General features: G+C 38.3%; 1 protein-coding gene across 1 annotated transcript in view; it reads right to left on the reverse strand.

The window, feature by feature from the left end:
• The window catches only part of gab1 (GRB2-associated binding protein 1), a 135,365-nt gene that overhangs the window by 11,412 nt on the left and 96,030 nt on the right, over window positions 1–27,923 (reverse strand). The window contains 6 exon segments of the mRNA XM_055158551.1: window positions 2,385–2,477; window positions 9,600–9,897; window positions 11,583–11,677; window positions 14,004–14,378; window positions 14,381–14,664; window positions 20,815–21,046. Of these exon segments, the coding sequence (XP_055014526.1) occupies window positions 2,385–2,477; window positions 9,600–9,897; window positions 11,583–11,677; window positions 14,004–14,378; window positions 14,381–14,664; window positions 20,815–21,046 (1,377 nt within the window).

Raw genomic sequence — 27,923 nt, forward strand, 5'->3', positions numbered from 1 at the left:
AGATGCACCAATATTTCTTAAAAACATTGGGCAGTGAGGAGTATCATGTGACGTTAGTGGTGATTTTGGTGACTTTTGGCATTTGTTTCATTTTTGATGGCATCTACAAGTGGGAAAATGGTTTGGGATCACTTTGGGACCTATTTTCTAATTTACAGCATGATATTTATGTTGCTCTTTACATATTATTTGAAATCATCATTATTATTATTGTTGTTGTTAGGTACGGTGTTGCTCTGCACACAAGTACTGTCTAACACTAACAATACTTCATCAATGCTGAGACACCTGCGTTCCAATGGTTAAATTTACCCACTAGAGGTCAGTGTTTCTCCGAGGCCTCAGACACGTCGAAACCATTTGAGACGATGTTGCGACTGAGGTGTCAATGCTTCACGAGGCTCCATTCGCCCATCACTACCAGAAAGGTTACACAGTGCACCTTTAAGTTGCACCGCCACTGCCGTCCTGACACAGACTCACTCACTCAAACACACTCTGACATGGTCTCGGTGCAGTCTCAGCGTTATTCCCTTTTTATATAAACAGTCTATGCCCTTCACGTCTCTGAAATACGCTGGTCACTCTGTCATCATGCACTGTTATACACTCACAGAAAAAACACTGTAAACAAATAAAATCATACAATGAACATTCAAACATGATACTTCAGATTCTTATGCACAAACCTCTATTAGTTTCATATCTTCAAAGTTTTGTCAACACTTTGCAACCTTCCTCAAAAGTGTCACGTAATATTTCCATGTTGTGTCCGGTCAGCTCATTTCAACACATTTTTGAGCTGTTTTCCTACTAATAAACATTGTATTTTATTTTTATCATTTGCAGCTTTTATCTAAAATTAAACCTTTTTTATCTTTTTAATCATTTGAACAGGTCACGCGTGCTTTTATCTGCTCTTGTTTTGACAACTGTAATGCATTTTTTCCCCGCATCAGCCACCATGCACTTTCTCGCTTACAGTCAGTCAAAAATTCTGCTGCGCGCCAAAAACTGTGAGCACATTACCCCGATTTTTGCGTCTTTGCACTGGCTTCTTGGCTTTTAACACTGTGTGAGTTATGTGGTCCTCTGTGTCTTTTATTTATTTTACTAGTTACTGCTATTTTTTTATCTTATTTTATTGGTTTTATTGTTTTAGGACTGGTGTGATCACAATTTAGCAATTTACCTTTTTGTGGTTTTCATTTTATGATCTCTCTGCAGCACTTTGGAAACTGCTTTGTTTGGAAAATGTGCTATGTAAATAAAGTGGATTTGGGTTTGAGATGTACGACATTTATGACATCAATCTTTCCACGGACTGAAGCTGGAAATGAACCTGGCAGAGGTGATAAGTTTTATATGACCTCTTTGTGTAGGTAAATGTTTTTTTTTTAAGTGCATTCTCCCCGATATATAAACAAATAGACTAAACTAAACTTCATCACAGCAACATCCCGTGACTTTACACTGAAACGAATCACCGTATAATCGTATCGGAACGATTTGCGTCTAGACATGTCGTTTCTGTGTCTGCAAGTCTTCTCTATCCACACAGCTTTGAGCATATTTGTTTACATTTTACAGAAACAAAACTTAAAACCACATGACATGGCGAATTTGCATAAACTAACCCGCTCAAAAAACAGCTCACTCCTTGTGCCCAGCTTCTGTCAGACTTAAAAAAGGACACAACTCAGTGGAATATTGTGTTCTTTCTGTGACAGAGGGATATTCTGCTGATGGTGAGTCTGTTCTGTCAAACTATTTCTAGCTACGCTGTTTTTCGTTTGTCTCTGGTTTGCCTAAATTGTTTTCCGCAATAGCGTCACATGACCGATGTCACAAACCCAGTGAATCAGGAAGGCACAAGTCACAGTGACGTGGTCCAAGAAGGACGGCAACTAGAGATCTTACATCAGAGTATCAGCGTTTTCAGGCATCCACACAGTGCCGAATCAGATCCGTACTCAGATGAATTTGTGGGAGCTGGCAGCACGTCTCTGGAGCCGTTTTCCATTGGATTAGTGTGGACGAACACTGCATCCACAACAAAAATGGCTCGAATACAAACTAGGGTGGACGGGGCCTGAGAAAATCGCAGCTGAAACTGTCAAAGTATGAAACTTATAGAGGTCTGTACATAAGAATCTCAAGTATCAAGACCTGATAAAGCCAATCAGACTGACTTTCAAACATGGTGATAGAACAGAGAGCACACACTCTGTACACAGTGTAGATACTAACAGGACAAAAACGCAGAGAAGTCCCTGTACACACACAGTAATGGATCACCCAGTGCATGCAGAGGACAGAGATGGAACAGTCTGGACAAGTCAGAAGATTTCAGACACAACAGCAGTTCAGTGTGAAGTACCTACCCTTACGTCGTCCCCTGGGGAATTCACCTACGGTTTGAGAGTCCGTTCTCTCTAAACCCACACCTTTTGCTCTTATTATTTTAGGACTTTGACCTGATTGGCGAAAGAAAACTGGGCTCATTATAAAATCTTTTGGAAATCACAACAGTTCACAACGGCCCTGCCATGCAAAGCCAAAGACGAGAATTTGCAGAACATCCACTGATCACTCCAAAAAACGAAAATCTAGCCAAGTTAAGATTTCTTGAATTAAGAATTTATTGTATTTGAGTACATTTCATGATTATCTACCAATGGAACAAGTTCAAATATGCATTGTGTAACTTTTCTGGTGGAGCTTCCATCAAATGCTTTTCTCCATGGAGATGTTGTTGCTTTGTCTGGAATGTTTCACAGTATGGCTTTAAACCTTTCTATCTCCATAGAGACTAAACCAGACCAAGTTACAGGTCAGATCTGTGGAGAGGCGACCCCGCTCACAGTGAAAATGCCTGTTGTTCAAAGTATTTTTGAGCTATAAAACCACCTGTACTTGAATAAATGTAAAGTAGAGCTGTTTAATCCGTGTATCATTTGTTCATTTGTTTTTCAAAATAAAACAAAACATAAGAAAACGAAAAAACAACTATTTTCTTCATTGTCTGTCTCCAAAACCAAAATGAAAAAACTATATGATAATGATTTGTTTTTTCAGTTTTCCATTTTGTGTTTAAATGAAAAATAGAAAAAACGGATAACGACCGTTTCCCGTTTACGTGACTTCCGTGACGGAGATGCCAGACTGAACCAGGATTAAACCAGGTCCAGGACCAGACCAGGACTGAGACCAGGACTTAGACCGGCACCAGACAAGGACTGAGTCTGGGACCAGGACCGGGACTGAGACCAAGATTGAGACCAGGACCAGACCAGGACTGAAAATGGTTTAGTCCTGGTTTAGTCTTGGTTTAGTCTTGGTTCAGTCCTGGTTCAGTCCTGGTTCAGTCTGTACGCAGGGCAAAAATTTGGCATCACAGTCACGGAAGTCACGTAAACGGGAAACGGTCGTTATCCGTTTTTTCACTTTGGTTTTGGAAACAAATAATGAAGAAAACTGTTGTTTTTTCGTTTTCTTATTTTTGGTTTTATTTTAAAAAACGAATGAAAATGAATGAATGACACATGGATTCTGTTTAATGTCACACTGTGGAACATTCCAGGAACAAGCAGGTGACAGACCCTCCAGTAGAAATGTTACACAATGCACCTTTAAGATAAGAACAACAACAACTCTTTGCATTTAAAATTAGGCTATGTTTATATGATGACAGTCTGAACAGAAGACACAAAAGTGGCGTTGCATCTTCACTTTTTATTCCATGTTTAAATGAGCGTTTTCAGGAGGAACTCTGCGTGCATACGGTGACGCAAAAGTGTGTGGAATTCGATTGGGTATGCATGCCATCCGACATGTTTGTTTCTGCGTACTGTATGTATGTGACGTAAACGTGTATGTGACGTGAGCAGATCTGACCAGAGTTTTGCGTCTTGGGCAGTGTAGATGGAAATGCTATGGCGGAGCGTGTTTTTAAGCCCCAAAAACGCCGTCACCGTCTAAACGAAAGACACTTCCGATAAAATATTCTGTCATTTTTACTCCCAAGTGTTCTCGTGTGAACAGGTCCTAAGAAACAAAATAAAATGTTGCTTGAATTAAGAAAATCACACTTGTTCCACTGGTAGATAATTTCACTTGTCAAGTTGAACCTACTCAAATAAAGTAACATGTTCTTAATTTAAAGCTGCATTGTGTAACTTTTTGGTTAGGGGTCAATCACCTGCTTGTTTCTATGGATACGTCATTGCTCTGCCTGGAATGTTCCACAGTGTGACATTAAACAGCTCTACTTTACATTTATTCAATTACAGGTGGTGTTATTGCTCAAAAATACCAGAAAAACAGGTGAGCGGGGTCGCCTCTCCACAGATCTGACCTGTAACTTCGCCTGGTTTGGTCTCCATGAAGATAGAAAGGTTTAACGCCATACTGTGAAACGTTCCAGACCAATTAATAACATCTCCGCAGAGAAAAGTGTTCGACGGTCCACTGTAAAAGTTACACAACACACCTTTAAGTCATTTTAACTTAGCTAGATAATTTTGTACACCATTTCTGTGCAGTTATGAAGAGGACGATTGTCATGACAACAGCAGACGATGCTAACCGGCATGCACCTCGCTCCATGCACCACGGTCTCCCACACAAACACTGACATCACACCTGTGCATGCAAATGTCACGGGAGACAGGAGAGGACTTTGAATCGAGAACGAGCTCCTTGTTTTCATTTTCATTCAGTTAGTCAAGGAAGAGATCACAGGTTTTTTAAACAGTTTCAGAAAAAAATGATCTGTATTAATAACAAGATGAGACAGAAAACAGCATGGCTCATGGTAAATATGCATCAGAAAAAGAGATTTGTCTTGTGAATATAACATAATGCAAATAAAAGATGCGCTTCTTTAGCCCTGGCATCAAATTCAAGACCTACTTTAGACTTGTAGCTCAGGTTCTATTAAAAACATACACACTTAATGTATTAATGTCTTAAAACTGCAGCTTTTTCTATATTAAAAATAAAATTCTGCAGAATGTTGATAATAGTGATTACTCAGGACACTATATATAATAATCAGAAAAAAAATTAAGTCATTTCAGTTGAGCTCAGTGGAAATTTGGTTGCACGATACACAATACAAACTCAAAAATAAATCTGAATAGTGTCTTTATCTGGCTGTTAATGAATTACCTTCATCATTTAAAGTGTTCCTCACATTGTTGATAATAATATAATAAAATAAGTAGAGATAAGATAAAACGAATGAATCAGCTGTCTGTTTGGTTATGTTGTCATTAATAATAATTAATATTAAATTGTGATGTTTCATGGTCCAGTGATTTACTTTTTCAAATAAGACACTTAAGCCCTAACATGCTTTATTTTTTTATTAATTTTTTTACTAATTGTTTTTTCTTCTAGAAAAAGGAGAAAAGGGAAAAAACTGTAAATATATAAACTGTGTGAAGGCCCGGTCTCAGGACACTGTTGATGTGAAAAACACTTTTGGCAATAAAAGTTCAAAAAAAAAAATACTGATGTTTCTTTTTATAATAACTAGGGATGCATCGATTCAGCTTTTTCAGTTCCAATACTGATTCCAGTATTATAGCTTTAAGTATCTGCTAATACCCAATAATAAGTAACCAGTGCAGGGACTGAAAACAGCATTAATTTAATTTAAACTAAAATAAAATAAGACAAAATCCCTCAAGTAATTTCAGAGCAGGTTTGTATAAATAAACATTCAAACATTCTGAGACTTTCTGGGTCAGCTACGACCAGTAAAAAGTCTTATTATACAGACGTGTTCAAAATTGTTGGTACCTCTCTGGTAATGAAAGAAAAATCAACAATCATCACTGAAATAAATTGAAACTGATAAAAGCAATAATAAATAAAAATTTACTGAAAATGGTCCTACGTAAATCAAACATTGCTTTTCACCTGTGGTTCAATAGAATTATTAGAAAAAACTAAATAATGAAATTGCCCTGGACAAAAATGACTGTACCCTTTACTTAATATTTTGTTACACAACCTTTTGAGGCAAACTCTGCTAACAAACAATTTCTGTCCCTATTGTCCAATTATTTACAATCTTTTCTAGGGGTACCATCATTTTTGTTCAGGCCAGTTTCATTAGTTTGTTCTTTTTTAATTATTCAATTGAACAAAAATTCAAAAACAGTGTGATTTTCATTGGTTATTTTTCAGAACATTTTTATTTATTATTGCTTTTCTTAGTTTCAAGTTATTTCAGTGACCATTGTTGATTTTTCTTTCATTACCAGAAGGGTACCAACAATTTTGAACACATCTGTATATAAACTTTGTGTTTTCTCCTACCAAGACAAACTGCAAAAACAGGTAAATAAGCTATTATCGTTTTACACTTTATCTCATTAGAAGAAAACACAAAGTTTCTGAATATTGTCTGAATCGATATTTGGAAGTCGAAGTTGGTGTTTCACTGACAATAAACATAACACTAAAACTAAAATATAATGACTTCCCTAATAACTAACCATGATGTTTCTGTAGCTTTAGTCTGTGTGTGTGATAATTCTCCCTGCACAGAGCCAAAGTCCTGGTTCTTTTAGGTCTCAAATCAAAGGACTCCATTCAGACGAGTGGAACAAAGGCGATGGAGGTGACCAGCACCCTCCAAAACACTCCGCAGGCCCCAGCTAAACAACAGCGCTTTTGTCACGGACCTATCTGCGCCGAGAGAGGATACAGCCACTGCACAAACTCAAAAAAAAAAAAACCTCAAAAGGTGAAAATAGTCTGTAACAGAAGATGGGGACACTGGTATCACACTGAGCACAGTCTATACCCGGCTCTGAAAAATCATCTGTTATTAGCTGGTGTCTCGTGTCATTTTCAGGCAGATTTTACTTGTACTTAACTAAAATAAAATGGTAAAGGAAAGCACTAGAATGAAACCAAATAACTACTGTAAATGTCACTGGGTGTAAGACGAAATAAGAGGCATTCCAGACCTACTTAATGAAGTGGGTTAAAGTGCATTAGAGAGGTTAGACGACTATAAACCTCAATATATTTAAGATTTCAAACAAAAAAACTGCCTTGTCTTTTCTAGTTTTGTCATTTTGGTGAAGGGCTTGATTGTACTTTACCCAGCAACCATAATAAAAAATGAAAAATTCAATTGTGTCACTGGGACTAAAGGTTTTAAAGTGAAGACGTTTCGCCGCAGTGATGAACTTATACCTATCTGTCTTATATCAGTTTGAAGAGAGAAACAGACTACACTGAAACTCCTGTAATAATTTTAATAATGTCCCCGAGTCATATTCTACATAATTGTTCAGGCCCATAATTGATGTAGTTATATTATTATTCCACATATTTTTATTTATTCCACATATTTTTATTTATTTATTTATTTATTCCACATATTTTTATTTATTTATTTATTCCACATATTGTTATTTATTTATTTATTTCACATATTTTTATTTATTTACTTACTTATTCCACATATTTTTATTTATTTACTTACTTATTTATTTATTTATTCCACATATTTTTATTTATTTATTTATTTATTCCACATATTTTTATTTATTTATTTATTTATTCACATATTTTTATTTATTTTTATTTATTTTTATTTATTTATTATTATATTATTATTATTATTTTATTTTTATTTTGTTTTTGTCATTCCTTGTTTGTTTAGTTTTTTATTTAGTATTTTAACCAAAAACTGAAGTAATCTGTCAAATTAATTAATCACGTAGTGGTGATGGACCCAGTTCCATAAACTTGCATAGCATCTTTGGGTGTCCGTATTTTTTATTTATTTATTTATTTTTTTTCAGTTTTCACATATTGGCAAATGACTGCACATACTTACGAATAAGTATATGTGTGTATCTATGTGGAATTATAATAGATAATTGTGAAAAAATAAGAATAAATTGAATTGATTGATCTCACACTTGTTAGAATACTGATTATCACTACTGTCTTCCTTGTTTTGGTTTTCGGTCTGAGGATGGAGTAATAACATTTAAACAAGGAAACCAATAGTGAAAATACCTGAACGATGATGCAAAACATGACTCAGGGACAGTTCACACTTTCTGTAGTTCAGCAGACCGAGTAAAGAAACTGTAAACAAATACTAGTAGGTGTGTTAGTTTCAGAGTAGTTTCAGTGTAGTTTGCTCATCGATTCGACAAATATAAAGCGCAGTGTCCACGAGCGTCTGACCAAAACTGAAGAAGAAGAGGCCAGCGAAATGTCTTCACTCAAAAACTTTTATCGAGTTGACAGATTTGAATTACATGGACGGCTGAACCAAACATTAAGGTCAAAATTCTCCAAAACTCATCTAAACTGCTCACTAGTTATGACTGAATAAAAAAAAAAAAAAAAGGCAATATCGCTATTTTGTTAAATCAATGTTTTCAATGTCAGAAAAATCATAAATTGGCACTGCATTTCCGATGGAATTTTAGGTCTTCATGATCTCGTGACAGGGCATCAGGTTTACAAGTTTTTGTTTTAGCTTAATGTATTTTTCAACTTTTTGTTTCCTACTTTTTTCCACAAACTGTGACTTAACAGATGTAAAATTATGATAAATATTTACTTCAGGTTCTATCCCACAAAACCAAAGTTATAAATTAAAAAATATATTAATCTGTCAAATGAAAATAAAGGTGGATTGCACAACTTTTCTGGTGGAGTGTCCGTCACCTGCTTGTCTCCATGGAGATGTTATTGCTTTGCCTTGAATGTTCCATGATATGTCATTAAACACATCTATTTAGCTTTTATTCATTACGGATGTTTCTATTGCTCAAAAATACAATAATTCTCTCTGTGAATAGGGTTGCCTCTCCACAGATCTGACCTGTAATGTAGCCTATAGTTGTCTCCCTTGAGATAGACAGGTTTAATTTCTACTGTGGAACATTCTAGACCAGACCTGGGCCTTGTCCAGCTCCTGGGCCACATTTGGTCGACTCTGACCGACCCGTTTAAGCTCATTTGGAATTACAAAATAAACATGTTTTATAATTTTACCTCATGCATGGACTAAAGCTGCATTGCTTTTATTTTAGAGGTGTTTTTAAATGACATTTTTGGTAAGGCAACTTCACTTTTTCATTGCTTAGTCATAACATAAACTGTAACCAGTCTGACCAGCTCATCAAAACAATGATATTTACTGTTTTTTTAGAATTGATTTAAGCATTTTGGCCCGGCCTTCCACAATATTTTCTGTTTCTCATGTGGCCATATGGAATAAATAATTGCCCAACCCTGGTCTAGACAAAGCAATAACATCTCCACGAAGACAAGCTGACGATGAACCCACTAGAAAAGTTCCGCAGTGCACCTTTGAGTCAGTAAGTAGGAGTGAACAGACCAAACAAAAATAAACAATATTTATTCAGCAAAACACTGGTTTATTTAATACCCATGAGCCAGCGCTAGAGAAATGAGCAGTAAACACGAAGCACAGTGAGCAGTCAGATTGTCACATTAGTCAGAACAGACCCCAGAGCAAACCCCCAGGACGCTGTTAATGCCGTTTAGTGAAGCTGCGCATGCTTTAGTACCTCTGTCGCTCTCACCTTTACGGTCAGGTTTGAGGTTGCGGTCCACTGGAGGGGGCTGGCATTCGCTCATCATGGGGCGACGAGGGGGGGTCTTGGGGCTGGACCTGAACCCCATGTGCGCAGGGGGAGGCACCTGTTTACCCAGAGAGGAGAACTCCATGCTGCTGGGGGTCATGGGCACGTAGTTGGCTTCGTGGATGGGCTCAGACAGGCTGCCCGAGTGGTGCGACGGGGAGTTGGCGCTCATGGGCACGTAGTTCTGATCCATCTCTTCGGTGGACTGGCTCCCCAAGGGCATCATACCTTTGTTTTTCTAGTAACGAGATGAAGCAGATATTGAGGCATGTGATCAAATATTGAAAATACGCAGCGAGTCAAAAGTTCAGACAGTTTTCATTCATTTTCTTATCAATTACGTATTTTTCTAACTATAAGTCACACTTTTTTTTTCATGGTTTGGGTGTTTCCTGCGACTTATACTCCTGGTGCGACTTATATATTAAATTTTTCAGACTGACAACCGCATGAGGGCGCTCTAGGCTTGTGTGTCAATTTTCTACGCATGTCTCGTGCAGGTAGTGAAATATTCAGCTGAAAACGGTAATCGAGCAGCAGAAAGAAAGTTTGGAGTGAGCGAGAAACTTGTGAGACACTGACGGAAAGCGGGAATGGAGAACACAGCTTCACGGGAACCGAAGTCGAAGTTCAATCGAAGTTGCGCGGAGTTGCTCAGAAGTGACACAGAGGATGAAGAATTCAATGGATTCAATGGATTTAGTGATCTGGAGTGAGATGGAGAGTTTGGTAAACTTATGTGATGTTGTTTATGCTATAGTTATCTGAACAACTATTAACATACATTATGTTAACATGCTAGACGCCTATTCAGCCTGTTGTTCTTTATTTCTATTCTTATTACTATAACTCCTGTGTGAGTTATCGTCATACGGGAGGAGCTCGGAGTAGAGCCGCTGCTCCTCCACGTCGAGACGAGCCAGCTGAGGTGGCTCAGGCATCTGTTCTGGATGCCTCCTGGACATCTCCCTCAGGAGGTGTTCCAGGCATGTCCCACCGGGAGGAGGCCCCGGGGAAGACCCAGGACACGCTGGAGGGACTATGTCTCTCGGCTGGCCTGGGAACACCTTGGGGTCCCCATGGAGGAGCTGGAGGACGTGTCTGGGGTGAAAGAAGTCTGGGAGTCCCTGCTTAGACTGCTGCCCCCGCGACCCGGCCCCAGATAAGCGGAAGAAAATGGATGCATGGATATTACTATAACTTGCCTTTCAAGATAAAATGTTGGTTCGTGGTCCCTGATTTTATAAAATAAATTTCGACCAAAAAGTGCGACTTATTATGTTTTTTTCTTCTTCATTACGCATTTTTTGGCTGGTGCGACTTAAACTCCGGAGCGACTTATAGTCCAAAAAATATGGTGGTTAAACAAAAACAACTGGATTGGAGTCAATCTTAAACTTCACCGCCTTCACTGCATCTTTTGGGAGTTTAAACATAACCTCGATGAAACTGGCTGGCTGGTAGCAAGATGTTAAAACGTTAAAGTAAGTCCAGTTGTTTTTCATTTAACTCATCTTACTCCTGGATGTCTCAAAATTACATTCATTTTCATTATTTCCCGGATTATTTACATTATAGATTCTCACTGAAGGCATCAAAACTATGAATTGACACGTAAAAATTGAAAAAGGTTTGTACTTTTGGCTTTTGTTGACCCTGACATGGCACAGCTGTGAAGTGAAAACCATTTCCAAGAGATCGAAAAGCAAAGTGTGGATACTCTGAGAATTTGAATATAAAAAAATACACTGTCGTTATTTAAATTTTATTCCTTTTCTGCGCAATTCCACACATCTTGCCTCATATATTTAATGTCTTCTGTATGTATAGAAAACATAGAAAGTAGTAAACGTAAAGAAAAAAAACACAGAATGAGAGGGTGCGTCCAAACTTTCGACTGGTCGTGTAGATGTCGATACTTACAAAATAACTATTGAAGCTTTCATTGAAATCAAATGAGCAGCTTTTGTCAGAGGGAAACGACCGAGGAATGTCATAGCAGTCCTGTGATCCAAAATCTGGAAGAAAAAAATGAAATTAACTCTAAAGAAAAGCTAAAAAAGTCAATTCAAAACCAACTAGGAGGGTTGAAAATCAGCTCAAATTTAACAAATTCTTTAAACTATCCTATAATTATAACATTATTTATCTGCAGGACAATATAGAAGTTCATTTATCAGAATTTGCATTTTCCATTCTGAATTAGTTGTAGTTGTAATAATGTATGTCACCACTAGGGGGCGAGTGATGTTAGGCCTGTTTAAGCCAATGCCATTTTAAGCCAGGAATGACTTGTTTGTTTTTTTTATTCGCACTTTCTGGCACTGGAGTTCTGCGCTGGCAGCAGGTTTGTTTTCAGACAGTTATCTGGACAACACTAAAGGAATTCCAAACATTTAAAAACACTCAGATATTTTCAAAAGACAGGATTTTAGCTGGAAAGGGAAATATTCCACTGACCAGATCTCACAAAACTAAACATTTTTTACTTAAACGTGTGGATTAAACAAAACAAAACTCGTAGTTTGTTTGCGATGAGGAAACATTATAACACAGATCAGAAAATAGCGCAATATGGCTCTTTAATATTTAACAAAATGCGAGATAACAGATTATTTTGAATAGGTTTACTGCTTTGACTGCGTGAATGGCTGAAACCTGAATTGCTTTCACTAATCACCGCTTTGTACACAGAGCCTCTCGCAGCAGCTTAAAAATATTACGGTGACTGTGCAAATACTAAAGAGATGACTAATCACCAAGGTAACGCTTTTAAATGAAAAGTCAGCGCATAAACTGGAAAAATTGGACACGTGCTTTGCTCTCACCGCCTCGGGAGTGCACTATAGAAGGTTATTTTAGAGGATAAAGATAAAAACTAAAGCGCACATAAACACACTTGGCCCGTTAAAGCAGCTCTATTATGTTGTGTTATTATGCAAGGCTGTTATAGCTGTTTCCTTTCACAATTTGCACAGTCAAAGTTTTATTTGGAGTGATTCGTGCGTGTTGGAGACATTTTTAATCGCTTATTCTCAAGACGCCAAATTGTCGATCAACCCCGTCTTTAACTGTGACCAGAAAACGCTCAATGCTCTGTTCTGCTCTGATTATAACTGTATAGCCACACAAACACAATGTCTTCTTTTGTTTCTCCAGTTTTAAAGTCTTTCTCTAAAGTTTTAAGTAGGGAAAAAATATGTTTTTAAACAGAGCAGATTCTCTTAGCCTGATTCATCAGCCGGTTTTACTTCTTAGAAACCGTCTGACCTCACAGAGTTAGAATTTGTTCGCTCAACGGTAGGCAGGTACTTTTTTTTATTTAACCAATCGCTGCTATGTGGTCATGACATATGTAATGCGCCTCTAACCGGGTTAACGTCTTTCCCCTTGATAAAATTCAACAAACATTCTCTACTTTATTCCAGCTTTAAATAAATCCTCGATCTCGGGAATCGTAGACAACACAGAATGTCTGGCTCTTCGCTGATTGGCTGGTGCCCGAACACGCACTTCTGGGGTTTCTGCGAACCGTCTAGTGTATTTTGATTCTGATTCTCTAACCTTACCTATCAAAATCTAGAACATGTCCTAGAGTTTTTAATAAAGTTTATGTTGTGTCACCATCTCTACCTCTTTGAATCTTCAGTCTAATGTTAAACCAAGATTCTAAGATGAATAATACTCAAGTTAGCATTCATTCAAAAGTATTCAATAGTCAATACTGTTTTTTTTCTATTTTATTTTGACTTATATGTTTACATTTATATACTTATACCTTATTGGACACCTTTTACTCTTTGTTATTATATTATATTGTGATATGGGAGCTACTGTGTCCAAGTCATTTCCCTTGTGGATCAATAAAGTTTGTCTAAGTCCAAGTCTAAGTCAATAATATTTCACTCTGTACCTGTACCTGCAAAAATATTGAAATACTGATATATCGTATCATTTAATGTGATAATACAGTATCAGTATCGTGGGCTGCTGTATCGATATATCACCAAGAGTATTTTTTGGTATATTTTATGAAATTATTTTGTTATAGAGCTACAGTTTTGTTGTTTGTTTAGAGGAAGGAAACTTGTTTATGCGACAAATTTGATATTTTCACTGTTTTGATGATTTTAATTGGCCTTTTTCATATAAACTTTGCACAAAAAGTGGTTTAACAAAGACTTTTAGTATCACAGCCACGATTTAGCCATTATTTTGTATTGAACAGTATAGAATCGATTTGAAAAATATCAAATCGAAAGCTCACTGTATCGTATCGTGGCCTATGTATCGTATCGGTGACTTCTTAATGATACCCAGCCCTACTGCCCGGTTCAGTCTAACCTTTCCGTATCCGTGAACAGTCCACAGTTCCGATGGTGTTACTGCGCAGAGCCTTGTTTCCGGCCGCCGTGGGCACGCAGTAGTTCCCGTCCGTCTCCGAGGCCGACCTGGGCACGCAGTAGTTGTCCGTCGGCGAGCGCTCGGCGGGGGGCGGCGGCAGTCCCGACGTGGACGTGAGAGAAGGTTTGGGAGGTCTCGGAGGTGGCACCACGTCCCCGCCGCTCTCCGACCCCGTGGAAGGCATCGTACGGGGCACTTGGTACGTACAGTTCGAACCGGGGGTGGTGGGGAAATCGTAACTGATCGACATGTTGCGCATCTGCATCTCCATGGACGCCTTCCGAGTCGGCGTGTTGAAAGTGTAAATCTCGGCGGCTCCGTGCTGTCCGGGTGCGTGGACGGGGAGGGCGCGGATCTGGGGGCGAGCACAGTGTCTTGGGAGTAGCTACGGGGCAGGTGGTAGAGGCCAGAGTCAGTGGAAAAGGAGGTGCCCCGCGAAGGAGGGGAGTCGTAGATGGAGGAGGCGGAGGCGGGGCCGTGGTGCTGGGCGAAGAAGCCGTTGTGCGAGGTGTGTTTGGCCGACGTGGTGGAGGTGGGCGTGCGGTGGGAGGGGACGTTGTCGTTCAGGTCGGTCTCTGAAGAGGTAGACTTTGCGTGAGCCCTGAAAAAAACAAAAGCGAGAAAAAAAAAAGTCACTTAAAGGTGGACTACACCAATAGGTTTTTGGAAATCTACCAGTGTTTCCTTATATATACAAAAGAAAAAATTGACATAATAATTTGATGTCATTACCATTTGATTATACTGTCAGGCCGTGCTTAAAATAGAATTTCTGATCGTAATTTCAATTTGTGTGTCAAACGATCTCCAAACTCGAGTTGAAACGAGCTTAACAAAGTTTATTTAGGACTATGTTTTAAATAAATAACAGGGATGCAACAATATCCAAATCTCACAGTACGATATTTTCATGATATACATCTCACGGTACGATATTTATTACGATATTTTATGGAGGTTAACAAAATTGTGAATATGCAACTTTTTCCTTTTAGACTAAGATTTAAAAGTGATTAGAACTGCTATTTCTTCATGTAGTTTGCACCGAAACAGAGCAAAGGATCATGGTCTATGTAGTTCCCTCAGTTTTTTTAGCTATTGCTGCATCATAACGATGAATTTAAGCAAAGAGATTTGTGAATCGATATTTTGTGACAGCCCACAATATTATTGAGAGACTTTCGACGATATGATATCATGATATTTTGGTTATTGTTACACCCCTAATAAATAAGTATATATATTTTATGTTTTAAATATATTTTATGTTTTAAATATATTATTTAAATATAGAGATTGTAGAACAGCTGGATATTTAGTTTATTTTGGATACATTTATGTTTTTGTATGCCTTATTAAAGTATGTTTTATTCATTTTATGTTTTATACATCGCAAAACTGCAAATAGAAGGTACATATTTGTAGCCTATATTTATTTTCAATTTGAAAGTTTTGCATAAATTATCAGTAAAGTGTTTTTTGATTTTTTTTGAGAGAGAAGTGCTGAATAAATGCACTGTGTAACTAAAAAATAACTGAATAATCGTGAATAATCATTTCAATATTGACCAAAATAATTGTGATAATGTTTTTTTCCATAATTGAGCAGCTCTGACTGTAACTTTCACACATTTATTCAGTTACAGGTGTTTTATAGCTAATAAATACTTTAAAAACAGTGCTGGCCCAATCTTTAAGGGCGCCTTAAGCCAAATTTGCTGTGGGGGCCCTTCAGTGCCCCTCAGGCTTAACTATTGATTGAATTACCAACATCAAATAAAAATATTAAGGTGATTTAAGTACAGCACAAAACTTTGGACAAGGGACATTTTTTTTAAAAATACTAGACTTTTTTTCTGAATAATTTTAACATAATGCAGTAGACTAACGTGCAATGCAAGATTTTTCATAATTTGTAATAACATTTTATGCACTTTCAGGGGTCCCCTGGTGGCGTTGGGGCCCTAAGCAGCTTGTTGGGTAGAGCCGTCCCTGCTTTAAAACATGAGCTCTTACCATGTGCAGGCTTGTTTCTCCATAAATCTCACCATTAACTTGTCATTTCCAAGTTTATTTCCATACTGTGGAATAATCAATGCAAAAAAAAGTAATATCTTCATGGAGACAAGCAGCAGGTAACGAACCCTCCACCAGACAAGTTACACCTTTAAAGAGCTTAGCAATAAAATCAAGCAATAAAACTTTGCTTATCCCAAACGTGCACTTTTTCAGTTTGCACAAAATGAACAGGTGAGTAACGAAGCAAAACATCTGACCCCAAACAGGAATATTTGGTTGCATTATAACACTCTGTCTGCATGCATGTCGTCCTCCACTGACAATAAGAGAAAGTCCATCACTGTAAACAATCAAACTGCACCTTAAACTGAATGAAGGAAAACCAAGACTGTGAACACTTTTAATTTGGACTTTTATTGTTCTGAGTTATGTCTCTTTGCAACAGATTTGTATTTTTTGTATTTGCTGTGTCACCTGACTATGGACAACAGATGGAAATGAGCATCTTTGATATAATCTGATGTATTAACACAGTAACAAAGTCTCTGAACACTTTTAATTTGATCTGTTTTGTATTTTTTGTAAGTGTTTTCTGTGTCACCTGCTTATAGACACTATATGCAAATTTTCTTTGCTCTAATCTATTAACACAGTAATTACAGACGGTCATTAATATGTACTGTCCCTATCAAATAAATAAATGCAAGTAATTTTTTGCCACTGACAGTAAGAGAAAGTCCAAACATTCAAACTGCACCTTAAAATGTGAATGAAGGAAACCAAGACTGAACACTTTTAATCTGGACTTTTATTGTTCTGTGTTATGTCTCTGTGCAATAGATTTGTATTTTTTGTAATTGCTGTGTCACCTGCCTACAGACCACAGATGAAAATGAGCTTCTTTGCTGTAATCTGGTGTATTAACACAGTAACCAAGTCTCTGAACACTTTTAATTTGGCAGTTTGCACTTCTGTGTTATGTTTTTTTGTAACAGTTTTGTAATTTTTGTTTTCTGTGTCACCAGTTTATGGACAAGACAAAATAAATTATCTTTGCTCTAATCTATTAGCACAGTAATTACAGACGTTCATTAATATGCACTGTCTCTATCAAATAAATAAATACCGGTAGTTTTTTCCACTGACAATAAGAGAAAGTCCATCACTCTAAACCAGACATGTCAGACTCAGGCCCAGAGTCCAATATGTATTAGAGCTGACCGCCGGCTACAGAGACATTATTTATTTAAAATTTTGTTATTATTTTATATTATGCTTGTTCTTGATTCAATGTTTAAGCAAAACTATTGTTAAACATTTATTTTAATGAGAAAAAGTTTAACATTACATGTCTCGAAAGAGGAGAAAACATGCAGATGATGCTGAAATTTCTCAATAAATATTTAGTTTGGCCCACAACTTTGCACCAGTTTTTAATTTTGGCCCACAATGAATTTGAGTTTGACACCCCTGTACTAAACTATCAAACAATCAAGCTGCACCTTTAACTGTGAATGAAGGAAAACCAACTCTGTGAACACTTTTAATCTGGTCTACTCTTTTGTTTTGTATTTTGTCACCAGTTTACGGACACTATGGAAATGATCTTTGCTCTAATCTATTAACACAGTTATTAAAGACGTTCATTAATGTGCACTGTCCCTATCAAATAAATAAACACATGTGATTTTTCATTTTTTAAATCTTAGACACTATGGATATACATTTGCAAAGTTCTACACGTTAAATCCTGTCCCATATATAGTCAAATTATGTTAATCTGGTCTTCCGATAATTTATTTTTATATATTCTTTTTATAAGACCAAGTTTTAACCTGTTTAAATCATCACGTTGCCTCAAGTCGAAACTGTCAGGTAAGAACACCACGGGCCATGTTCTTACTTGTACATTTACATTTATATACTGTAACTATGCCTTATTTAACACCAGTCTTTTGCTCTTTTTACTACTTATTTTGAGTTTATTATTACCATTTATATTGTTTTCTCTTTGTTATTGTAATATACTGTGATGTGAGAGCTACTGTGCCTGAGGAATTTCCCTTGTGGATCAATAAAGTTTAAGTCTAAGTTAAAAAAAAAAAATCTAAACCTTGGACTTAAAAAAAGAGTGAAGTTGCTGACTTTGTGTTATTATATTAGTATAAAAATAAGACACATGCAGAGAGACTTGTACAAATTCACAGCAAACTGGAGTCTTTGAGAGACAGAAGCAGCACAGCACGCGCAGGTCGGGCCGATGGGAGACTCACAGACTGGTTTGGGGACAGAGAGTCTCGCACTCCTCCAGGAGGAAGTACTCCTGGTCTCCCTCCAGTGGAGACTCAGGCTGCACAGAGCTGGGACTGAGCAGGGCCAGAGAGTCAGAGGAGAAAGCAAAGGCCTGTCACCATAACACACTCTCAAGTATGATGTTTTGCTGAAGTAAATATAGACTATAAAAAGAAAATACTGAAACTAATCTATAAAACTGAAGCACAAGAAGCCAAGAGCAGATTTAAACCACAAAACTATCCTAAAAGTACAATATTGTTAAAGTGCTTATGTCAGGTTGGACTACACATGTCACTAAAACATTTTACGCTTTATTTTTTTATTCCATAACTACCGTATTTTCCAGACTATTGACCGCACCTGAATATAAGCGGCATCAACAAAATTTAAAAAAAAATTTAATACTGTACCTACCGTATTTTACGGGTTATTGGTGCTCTGGATTATAAAACGCACTGTCATTAAATGGTCTATTTTCTAACTTTTTTCACAAATAAACCACACCAGACTTTAAATGAAACACAGCAGTTGGATGGGTGAGTGGTTTTGTTTGTTTGTTTGTTCACGGTGACTCTGGGCTTTGTTCAGTTGTGGCGTGTAGGGAGGGTGCTGTCTGGGACCAACGGATTGTCGGCGTGTTCGCAGTGACTCAGTTGTTCAGTTGTGTCTAGAAGTGGCACATTGCACTCGCTTTTTCTGTTTGTTCCTCCGTTCTGTTCCTCGTCAGCGTGGAGTGATGAGTGTGTCTGTGGGTGTTTGTCGTTGTGCAGTCGCTGTCTGCTCCGTGTGTGTTTTGATGGGTTTAGAGGCTTAAGAGTGCGCCTAATAGCCCGGAAAATACGGTAGATGGGCCGCACCTGAATATAAGCTACAGGTGTCCACGTCTTCAAGAACATCTGCTTTTATCGCCTCTGAAAGGTTTTGTCGTCTTTTTGAGTTGAGTCAGTTCGTCATGCTGCCGTCACCAAAATCTCACCATCGACTCATTGATGCCGAGCTCACGTACAGCAGCTCTGTTTTCTTCTTCGACAGCCACATCAGTTGACCTTAAAAGCTGCATCATCTGCGTTTCTTGCGCATGAAGCGCAAAATAACTGTTCAAAACACAATCAAACGTGCATCTTCCTCGGCGCATCACCCCCGTCTCACCCCCGTGCATGTCTCCTGCAGAAAGAGTCTCTGTCCTGTCTGTATCATGTCAGTGTCTTGTAGGATTTCAGCAGACTTCAGACTTTCTCTCGAAGGCGGGTTTAGTTCTGTCGATCAGGTGTGAGTGGATGTCCGACTACTTAAGTTTGAGACGTTTCTTCTCGTCATTTACGCACACGGGTAAGACTTATCCCTCTCACTAATGTTCATTTAGCATCATAACCTATTTTTATTTTTATCACACGGCGATAAACTGAGTGCACTAACAACATCCCCTGCGTTTCCAAACCATAGACCGTATATATGAATGGACAATGTGCCAATCAAAGAATCCGTCCATATATTCGCCGCATCGTTTTATTCGCCGCAAGGTTCAAAGTGTGAGGAAAAAAGTAGCGGCTTATAGTCCGGAATTTACGGTATTACCAAGAAACCATGATCTAGGGCAAGTCAAAACTCCTCTAATGCACACAAAACAAATAAAAATAATAAGAAAACACCTTTATGTTGTTGAAATCTTGTTTATAGTATCAGATAAATGTGTTTTGAACATATAAATTGTGCCTACATTTTGGATAGAACTCTCTTTTGTGTAATACCATCATTATCTAAAACAGAATTCTCTAATGCCTGTAATTTTCATCATATTTTTCAACTTTTCTTTGCAAACTGCTCCATGATTGGTATAAAACTACAGGTATTATAGCACCAAATTAAGTAGAAATTAAAATTAAATCATCAAAACCTGTTATATGCACTTCAAAAACATGAGCTGCAGTAAATAAACTGCAGAATATAACACTTCAGTTCTTAGTTCGGCGTCCGTAATGACTCATAGAAGTGAGTAATTCAACCTTTAACGTCTTAAATCTTATCGTATAGCCAGAAAATAACTCTATATCAATTTCGCCCTACGTCCTGTCAATCATTATTTCAACTTTGCACGAAGTTCTCTATATTTTACTTTTACTTGTACATTTATGTTTATATAATTATGCCTTATTTTACACCTGTCTCTTGTTCTGTTTGCTACTTATGTTGAATTTATTATTACCAGTTATATTTTTACTCTTTGTTATTAAAATATATTGTGATGTGTGTCCAAATAATTTCACTTGTGGGTCAATAAAGTTAAAAAAATTCCTACTAATCCTAAAAATATATAGTCCCATCTTTCACAAATTGAATAATAAGCAGATAATATTTATAATTATCGTGACAGGCCTAAGAAAGGAGAGAGTAAATGGAAAAAAAGCTCAGAGAGAAGAGAGAGCGCAGATGTTTTTACCTGTAGGGCTCAGGCTTCTTGCTCTCACAGTTGACCAACCACAGATAGTCCTCCGTGGGCTCCTCCGAACTGGACTGGGACTCGAGGTGAGCGACGTGGACAGGCTGATATGGAGGAGGGACAGCCGACAGCACAGACGCGGCCGGGCCCATGAGGTGGCCATGGTGAGCGGGGTGTGGGGGCGTGTCCACCACCTGGCCTGTGGACGAATGGGAAGAGGCTTTGGCAGCTTCTGCGGAGACACAAGAGAAAGAGAAAGTGTCAAAAACAGGTTTCAGTGGTTCTATATTACACAGAATTTACTCGCCTGAGCTTTAAGTCATGTCAAAATGTTGTTATGGACTTAAAGTTGTGTTTTGTCAAGTCCAAAATGCTCTGTTACACCTCGTGATGTTATACTTTTACCGTGGGTTCAGAAAATATTGGCAATTCTAGGGCTGAACTTACCCACATGATTCTAGTGAAGGTACGTGGAGTTTAAAAACGCACTGAAGTATTACCACATGACATCACAAGGTGGAACAGAATCTAAGTATCATTCGTTCATTAGTTTTTCAAAATAAAACCAAAAATAAGAAAATGAAAAAAACAACAGTTTTACCGATTTGTCTTTTCAGTTTTCGATTTTGTGTTTAAATTAATAAATGAAAAAAAAAAAAAAAAGGATAATGACCGTTTATCGTTTCCGTGACTTAAACTGTAAGGCCGGACTTTTGCGCTGCATATGGACTGAACTAGAACTAAACCAGGTCCGGGACCAGACCAGAATCAGACTGAGACTACTGAGGCTGGGACCAGACCAGGACCTAACCGCGAATGAGACTGGGACTGAGACCGGGACTGAGAAAAGGACCAGACCGGGACTTAGACCGGAACCAAACCAGAACTGAGTCTGGGACCAGTCCAGGAACAGGACCAGGACTGAGGCTGGGACTGAAACCAGTACCAGACCAGAACTGAGTCTGGGACCAGACCAGGACCAAACCGCAACAGTGACCGGGACTGAGAGTGGGACCAGACCGGGACTGAGACCGAGACCAGACCAGGACTGATACCGAGACCAGACCAGGACTGATACTGAGACCAGACCAGGACTGAGACTGAGACCGAGACCAGACCGAGACCAGACCAGACCGGACCAGACCGGGACCAGACCAGGATTGAAAACAGTTTAGGCCCGGTTTAGGCCTGGTTTAGTCCCGGTTTAGTCCCAGTTTAGTCCCGTTTTAGTCCTGATTCAGTCCGTATGTAGTGCTAAAGTCCCGCTTCACAGTTTAAGTCACAGAAACGGGAAACGGGCGTTATCCGTTTTCTCCATTATTCATTCAAACACAAAATCGAAAACTGAAAAAACAAATCCTTACCCATTTTTTCATTTTGGGTTTGGAGACAAATAATGAAGAAAATAGTTGTTTTTTCATTTTCTTATTTAAGGTTTTATTTTGAAAAACGTTTGAACGAATGATACACGGATTAACTACATAGACCATGATCCTTTGCTCTGTTTCAGTCCAATCTACATGCTGAAATATCTGTTATAAAGCACTTTTAAATCATAATTATTTGGATTATGAGAGAAAAGTGTCATATTCAGAGTTTTGCTGGTGTTTCGACGTTGTATCCGGGGCGCTCCTTTAGTCTGCCCGTCACAGTTACACACAGTTACACACAGTCTGGTGAGAAACACACACGGAGAAGATAAAAGCTTCACTTTCTATGAACAGTGTTAGTCTTGTGAGTCTCGCTCTCTCTCAGGCAGCATTTCCTCAAGGTCTCTGCTTTTCACACAGACTTTTCAAAATGGAACAGTCCTATTCATTCCTTCTGCTCGAGCTGATTGTTGTTCTGCAGTAAGAGCCAACATGGCGGCCGCGTATGCTGGGTAAAATGCATCTATGTTTTCTGACACTTTTTTTCTCCTTTTCACAGTTTTCCTCCCACTCAGTTCCATAACGCCGGCCTTGTTCGCAAACTAACATCTCAATACAAAATCACTTTAGCGCCGAGCTTCGCCTGCCCCCTCCTCTGTCCTTGTTTCGTGAGTTTGTGACAACCTTAAGTGCTGATTCATGCAGTAAAAGGGGGAATCCTCGGTGCTCGTCCCCTCGTATCCTCCCACTCTTGTTCCCGGCTCGGTGCTTGTTGTGCGTTGAATACCTGCCCAGCCTTGAAGCTCGCACTACAGCAGCCCACACCAGAGCGGGGTGGGAGGAGAGTCTCACAATCTTTAGAAATTGAAGTGAGCAAAAACAAGAACCAAGGACAGCATTTCCTTTTAACCCTGTGAGAGCGGCGACGGGAGAGAAGTTCTGAAATGTAGAGATAGACTGATACATCGTTTGGTTGGTATTTGCTTTTTATAGAGAATTAGTAACGGACTTAAATCTCCAGCGCAGGTTGATTTTTTAAAATTTTTTTTGGCTAAAGATAAAATAATGCTTTATTTTAACACTTTAAATGAAAAGATAAATGCACAAAACCCAAATACACCACTCTACTGTTGGTTTAGGCCCCCGTCGAGTGTCAGACCTCGAGTCCAACACAAGGCCGAGTCCAGGCTCCTTTAAGACCGAGTCCAGGCTCCTTTAAGACCGAGTCCAGGCTCCTTTAAGACCGAGTCCAGGCTCCTTTAAGACCGAGACAAGACTGAGACAAGACCGAGTCCAAGTACCTTCAAGACCAAGAAAGACTGAGTCCAAGCGCTTTGAAGAACGAGACAAGACCGAATCCAAGCGCATTCAAGACCGAGACAAAACCGAATCCGAGCGCCTTCAAGATTGAACCCAAGAGCCTTCAAGACCAAGACAAGACCGAGTCCAAGCTCCTTCAAGACCGAGACACGATCGAGTCCAAGCTCCTTCAAGACCGAGACACGATCGAGTCCAAGCTCCTTCAGTACTGAGACAAGACCGAGTATAAGCACGTTCAAGATCGAGACAAGACCGAGTCCAAGCTCCTTCAAGACCGAGACAAGTCCAAGCGCCTTCAAAACCGAGACAAGACCGAGTCCAAGCACATTCAAGATCGAGACAAGACCGAGTCCAAACGCCTTCAAGACCGAGTCCAAACGCCTTCAAGACCGAAACAAAACCGAATCCAAGCACCTTCAAGACTGAGACGAGACCGAGTCCAAGCGCCTTCAAGACCGAGACAAGACAGAGTCCAAGTGCCTTCAAGACCGAGTCCAAGCGCCTTCAAGACCGAGTCCAAGCGCCTTCAAGACCGAGTCCAAGCGCCTTCAAGACCGAGTCCAAGCGCCTTCAAGACCGAGTCCAAGCGCCTTCAAGACCGAGTCCAAGCGCTTTCAAGACCGAGTCCAAGCGCTTTCAAGACCGAGACAAGACCGAGTCCAAGCACCTCAAGACCGAAACAAGACCGAGTCCAAGCGCTTCAAGACCGAGACAAGACAAGGTGGTTTTATAGCTCAAAAATACCAAGAAAAACAAGCATTCAAGCATTCTGACTGAGAGCGGGATCGCCTCTCCACAGATCTGACCTGTAAATTGGTCTGGCTTGGTCTCCTTGAAGATAGAAAGGTTTAATGCCATACTGTGAAACATTCCAGACAAAGCAGTAACATCTCCATGAAGAAAAGCGCTGGACTGACCCTCCACCGGGAAAGTTACACAATGCAGCTTTAAGAAGACTATAGGGGTCCTTCACAAAGCCACGTACGTAACAGGCGGAGGCTCTGGAGGTGTCGGCCTCACACACAGAGACCGTCGATGACTCAGTCTGTTTGAATAGAAGAAAAGCATCATCTTCTTTTAAAAGATTCTCGCCACGGTGTATCAGATGAAAAGGCAGGTATGAAAAAGGTATTTGCCATTTTCAATCAAAACAACGTGGATTTGAAAATGTGTGGGGAGAGAAAGTTACACAGCCCAAGTATGAGTATTATATATAGAGAGAGAAGATAAATGATAATATTTAAACCACTGACACAAAAACCCAAGAGCTGATTCAAAATGTAAAATATTTAGTGCAGTAATGGTAGAATCAAACACTTTAGTACTTATACCTGTCACAATAATTACTATATCAACTTATATACTTCTATACTTGCTACTTTTTTCTTTAAATGCGCATTCCCGCCCTCTTTAGGTTTATGGCTGCTATGATTGAATTTATTATGGATGTATCTTATGCTGTTTTTTATCTTTTGTATGTGAAGTACTTTGTGATCTATGTCTGTGAAAACCGCTACAGTATATAAATAAACTACAATACTCTTTACTTTTACTTTACTTTTTTATACTTTACTTGTTTTTAATTTACTTGTTTACTTTACCTTTTTACTTTACTTTTTAAATTTTGCTGTACTTGTTTTTACTTTACCTTTTTACTTTATTTTTTACTTTACTTTATTTTACTTGTTTTTAATTTACTTGTTTTTACTTTATTTTTTTTATTTTACTTTATTTTTAGTTGACTTTTTTTACTTGACTTTTTCAATTTTGCTGTACTTGTTTTTACTTTACTTTTTACAACTGTACTTGTTTTTATTTTTAATTTACTTGTTTTTACTTTACTGTTTTACTTTAAATTTTTTACTTTACTTTTTTCTTTTTTACTTTACTTTACATGTGTATTTATCATGTGTATAGGTTTTTAATTCTGCTGTTTATTTATTTCAGGTCATGATTTTTTATAGTTTTGTGATTTAATCTGCTCTTGGGTTTTTGGGTTAGTGTTTCAATATTATCATTTATTGTTTATATTTACTTCAACAGTAGGTTTAAGTATTTAGCTTGCATCTGTAATGAGTCATAGAAGTTATAAATTCAACCTTTTACTGCTCAAATCTCATCATACGGCCAAAAAAAGAACCAAAAATCATCCAATAGTGCAAAGAAAATGTACACACGCTAAACACTGAGTCCAAAAGTACTGTACAGCTTTCATACTGAAGTCGATAGAGTATTTATCGTGAGAGGCGTAGGTCCAAGATGAAATTCAAAGACAAAGGGAGACAAAGGCAGAGAGGGGAAAAGAGGGGGATCCAGATAACAGGGGACAGACACATACTGGTTTGATTATGTGCACTGCAAAAACAAATTTCTAGGGAAGTTAAAATGACTTAGTAGATTGTGGCCACGTTTACATGACGCCTTTTAATTCAGAATCAATTGTTCTGAATTAAATAGTTCAGAATTAAAATATTCTACTTCAAGTTTACATGGAGATAATAAGAGGTTTACACGGAAAACACGTTCAATCGCCCTTTAATTTAATTTCGCTCAACGTTTGGAGGACGGGAAGGGTTCTGATTGGACAAGGACACAAACATATTTACGTCGACCGGAAGAAAACACACACTTCAGCTGCTACCGGCTTTTTTGTCATCTCGGTTTGTCGTTACGCCACAGACACAAACATGATCCAAACTTTTTTTTGCACTTGTTCCGATGATAATGAAGCAGCAGCTGGATAATTCTCTCATCACGCTTTACGTCTGTCGGCTGAGGAGGAGAAGGGAAGAGTGTCGGAGAAGGGAGGAAGAAGACAAACTGAGTCAACGGCTGCTCTACCTCAGCCCACTCCCGCATCCCGCTCACAAATCCAAAAGACGTGGATGAAAGTCCAAAGCGAAGACTGGACCGAACTGAGCCGGATCGTCTGGATCGCATCAGAAAGGCGACTCAACGAGCATGAACTGAACGACCAGGATTATTTTTAAGAAGAATAAATGTTTACATGATCGACAAATCAGTTAATTCAGCTTTAAAATCGGAATAAACCACCTACTTACTTCGGAATTAAGTTTAATTCCATCATTAGGAATTAAGTGTTGACATGGTCTTTTTATAGCAGAATAAAATTTTATCTTTATTTGGAATTAAAGCTTTCATGTAAACGTGGCAAGTATGACATTAAACAACTCTGCTTTACATTTATTCAATTACAGCTGGTTTTATAGCTCAAAAATACTTCAAAAAAACAGGCATTCTGACTGTGAGTGGGCTTGTTTCTCCACAGATCTGACCTGTAACGTGGTCTGGTTTGGTCTCCACACAAACAGAAAGGTTTAATGCCACACTGTGAAACATTCTAGACAAACCAGTAACATCTCCATGACGAAAAGCATCTGAAGGAACCTCCACCAGAAAAGTTACACAAAGCACATTTAAGTATAACATTTAACTACAAAAAAGTCTTGATAAATCATTTTACTTGTCTTCTTCTTAACTCAAGAAATCTTCAAATGTGTTAGATGTGAGTTTTTGCAGTGCAGTGCTGTGGACAGTGGTAACGTGAGCCTCCACGCCACACATGGACCACCACATGTTTCGTTGGACTTTGGCTCAGGACTGATCTCCTTCTGATACATTCACATGGTTCACTCTGCGTCGGCCACGGGAGGCGGCAATATGGCAAATTACTCATCTCATATTTGATTAGGAGCCTAGGTCGTGATTTCGAGTCGATCACGATTGAGGTACACTGCAGTTTTAAATTTAGATATATCAGCATTTCTAAAAAAGATATCACAAAACACACAACATTGAACAAGACAAATTGCATCCTATGTTCTAGATTACATTTAAATTTAAACTTTTAGTTTAATTCAAATGTCTGAAAAATGTAAAAGATAGCTTATTGTGTTAGAATAGAAGAGTGGGGGTGGAATTAAATAAGTTTTCTTCTTCCCACTCCTTTTTGGGCAAAATCATTTCTTTTTTTGTTGTGGTTATTTTCATTTCTATTATGATTTTACTTATGTCATATGTTCCGTTGCACAATAATGTAAATCTTACTTGACCAAAATAAATAAATAAAAAATTTAAATAAAAAATTGACAAACTTTGGACTAAAATGGGACTCATACGCTGGAAATGATGCGCCGTAACTTTTAATTTTTTTTTTAAAGAGGTCCATTTTCAAATTAAATCCAAATGTTATGTTTTCCATTTTTCAAATTCCATTTCTAATTTCTGACCAGTCTTTGATTGATGGCGCAGTTTGTATAATTTTTTGTAATGGCCTTTTTCCCTGCCGCTAGAAGTATGCTCCAGAGATATCCAATGATAGTGTCCGTGGCAGGGGTTTTGTAGCCAGACTGGAGCCACCTAGTGCCTCCACTCTATTTGATTTCTCTCCAGCGACTC

The sequence above is a fragment of the Boleophthalmus pectinirostris genome, unplaced genomic scaffold (assembly GCF_026225935.1).
Source record: "Boleophthalmus pectinirostris isolate CB_2022bp ecotype Guang Dong unplaced genomic scaffold, ASM2622593v1 HiC_scaffold_22, whole genome shotgun sequence".
Lineage (NCBI taxonomy): Eukaryota > Metazoa > Chordata > Actinopteri > Gobiiformes > Gobiidae > Boleophthalmus > Boleophthalmus pectinirostris.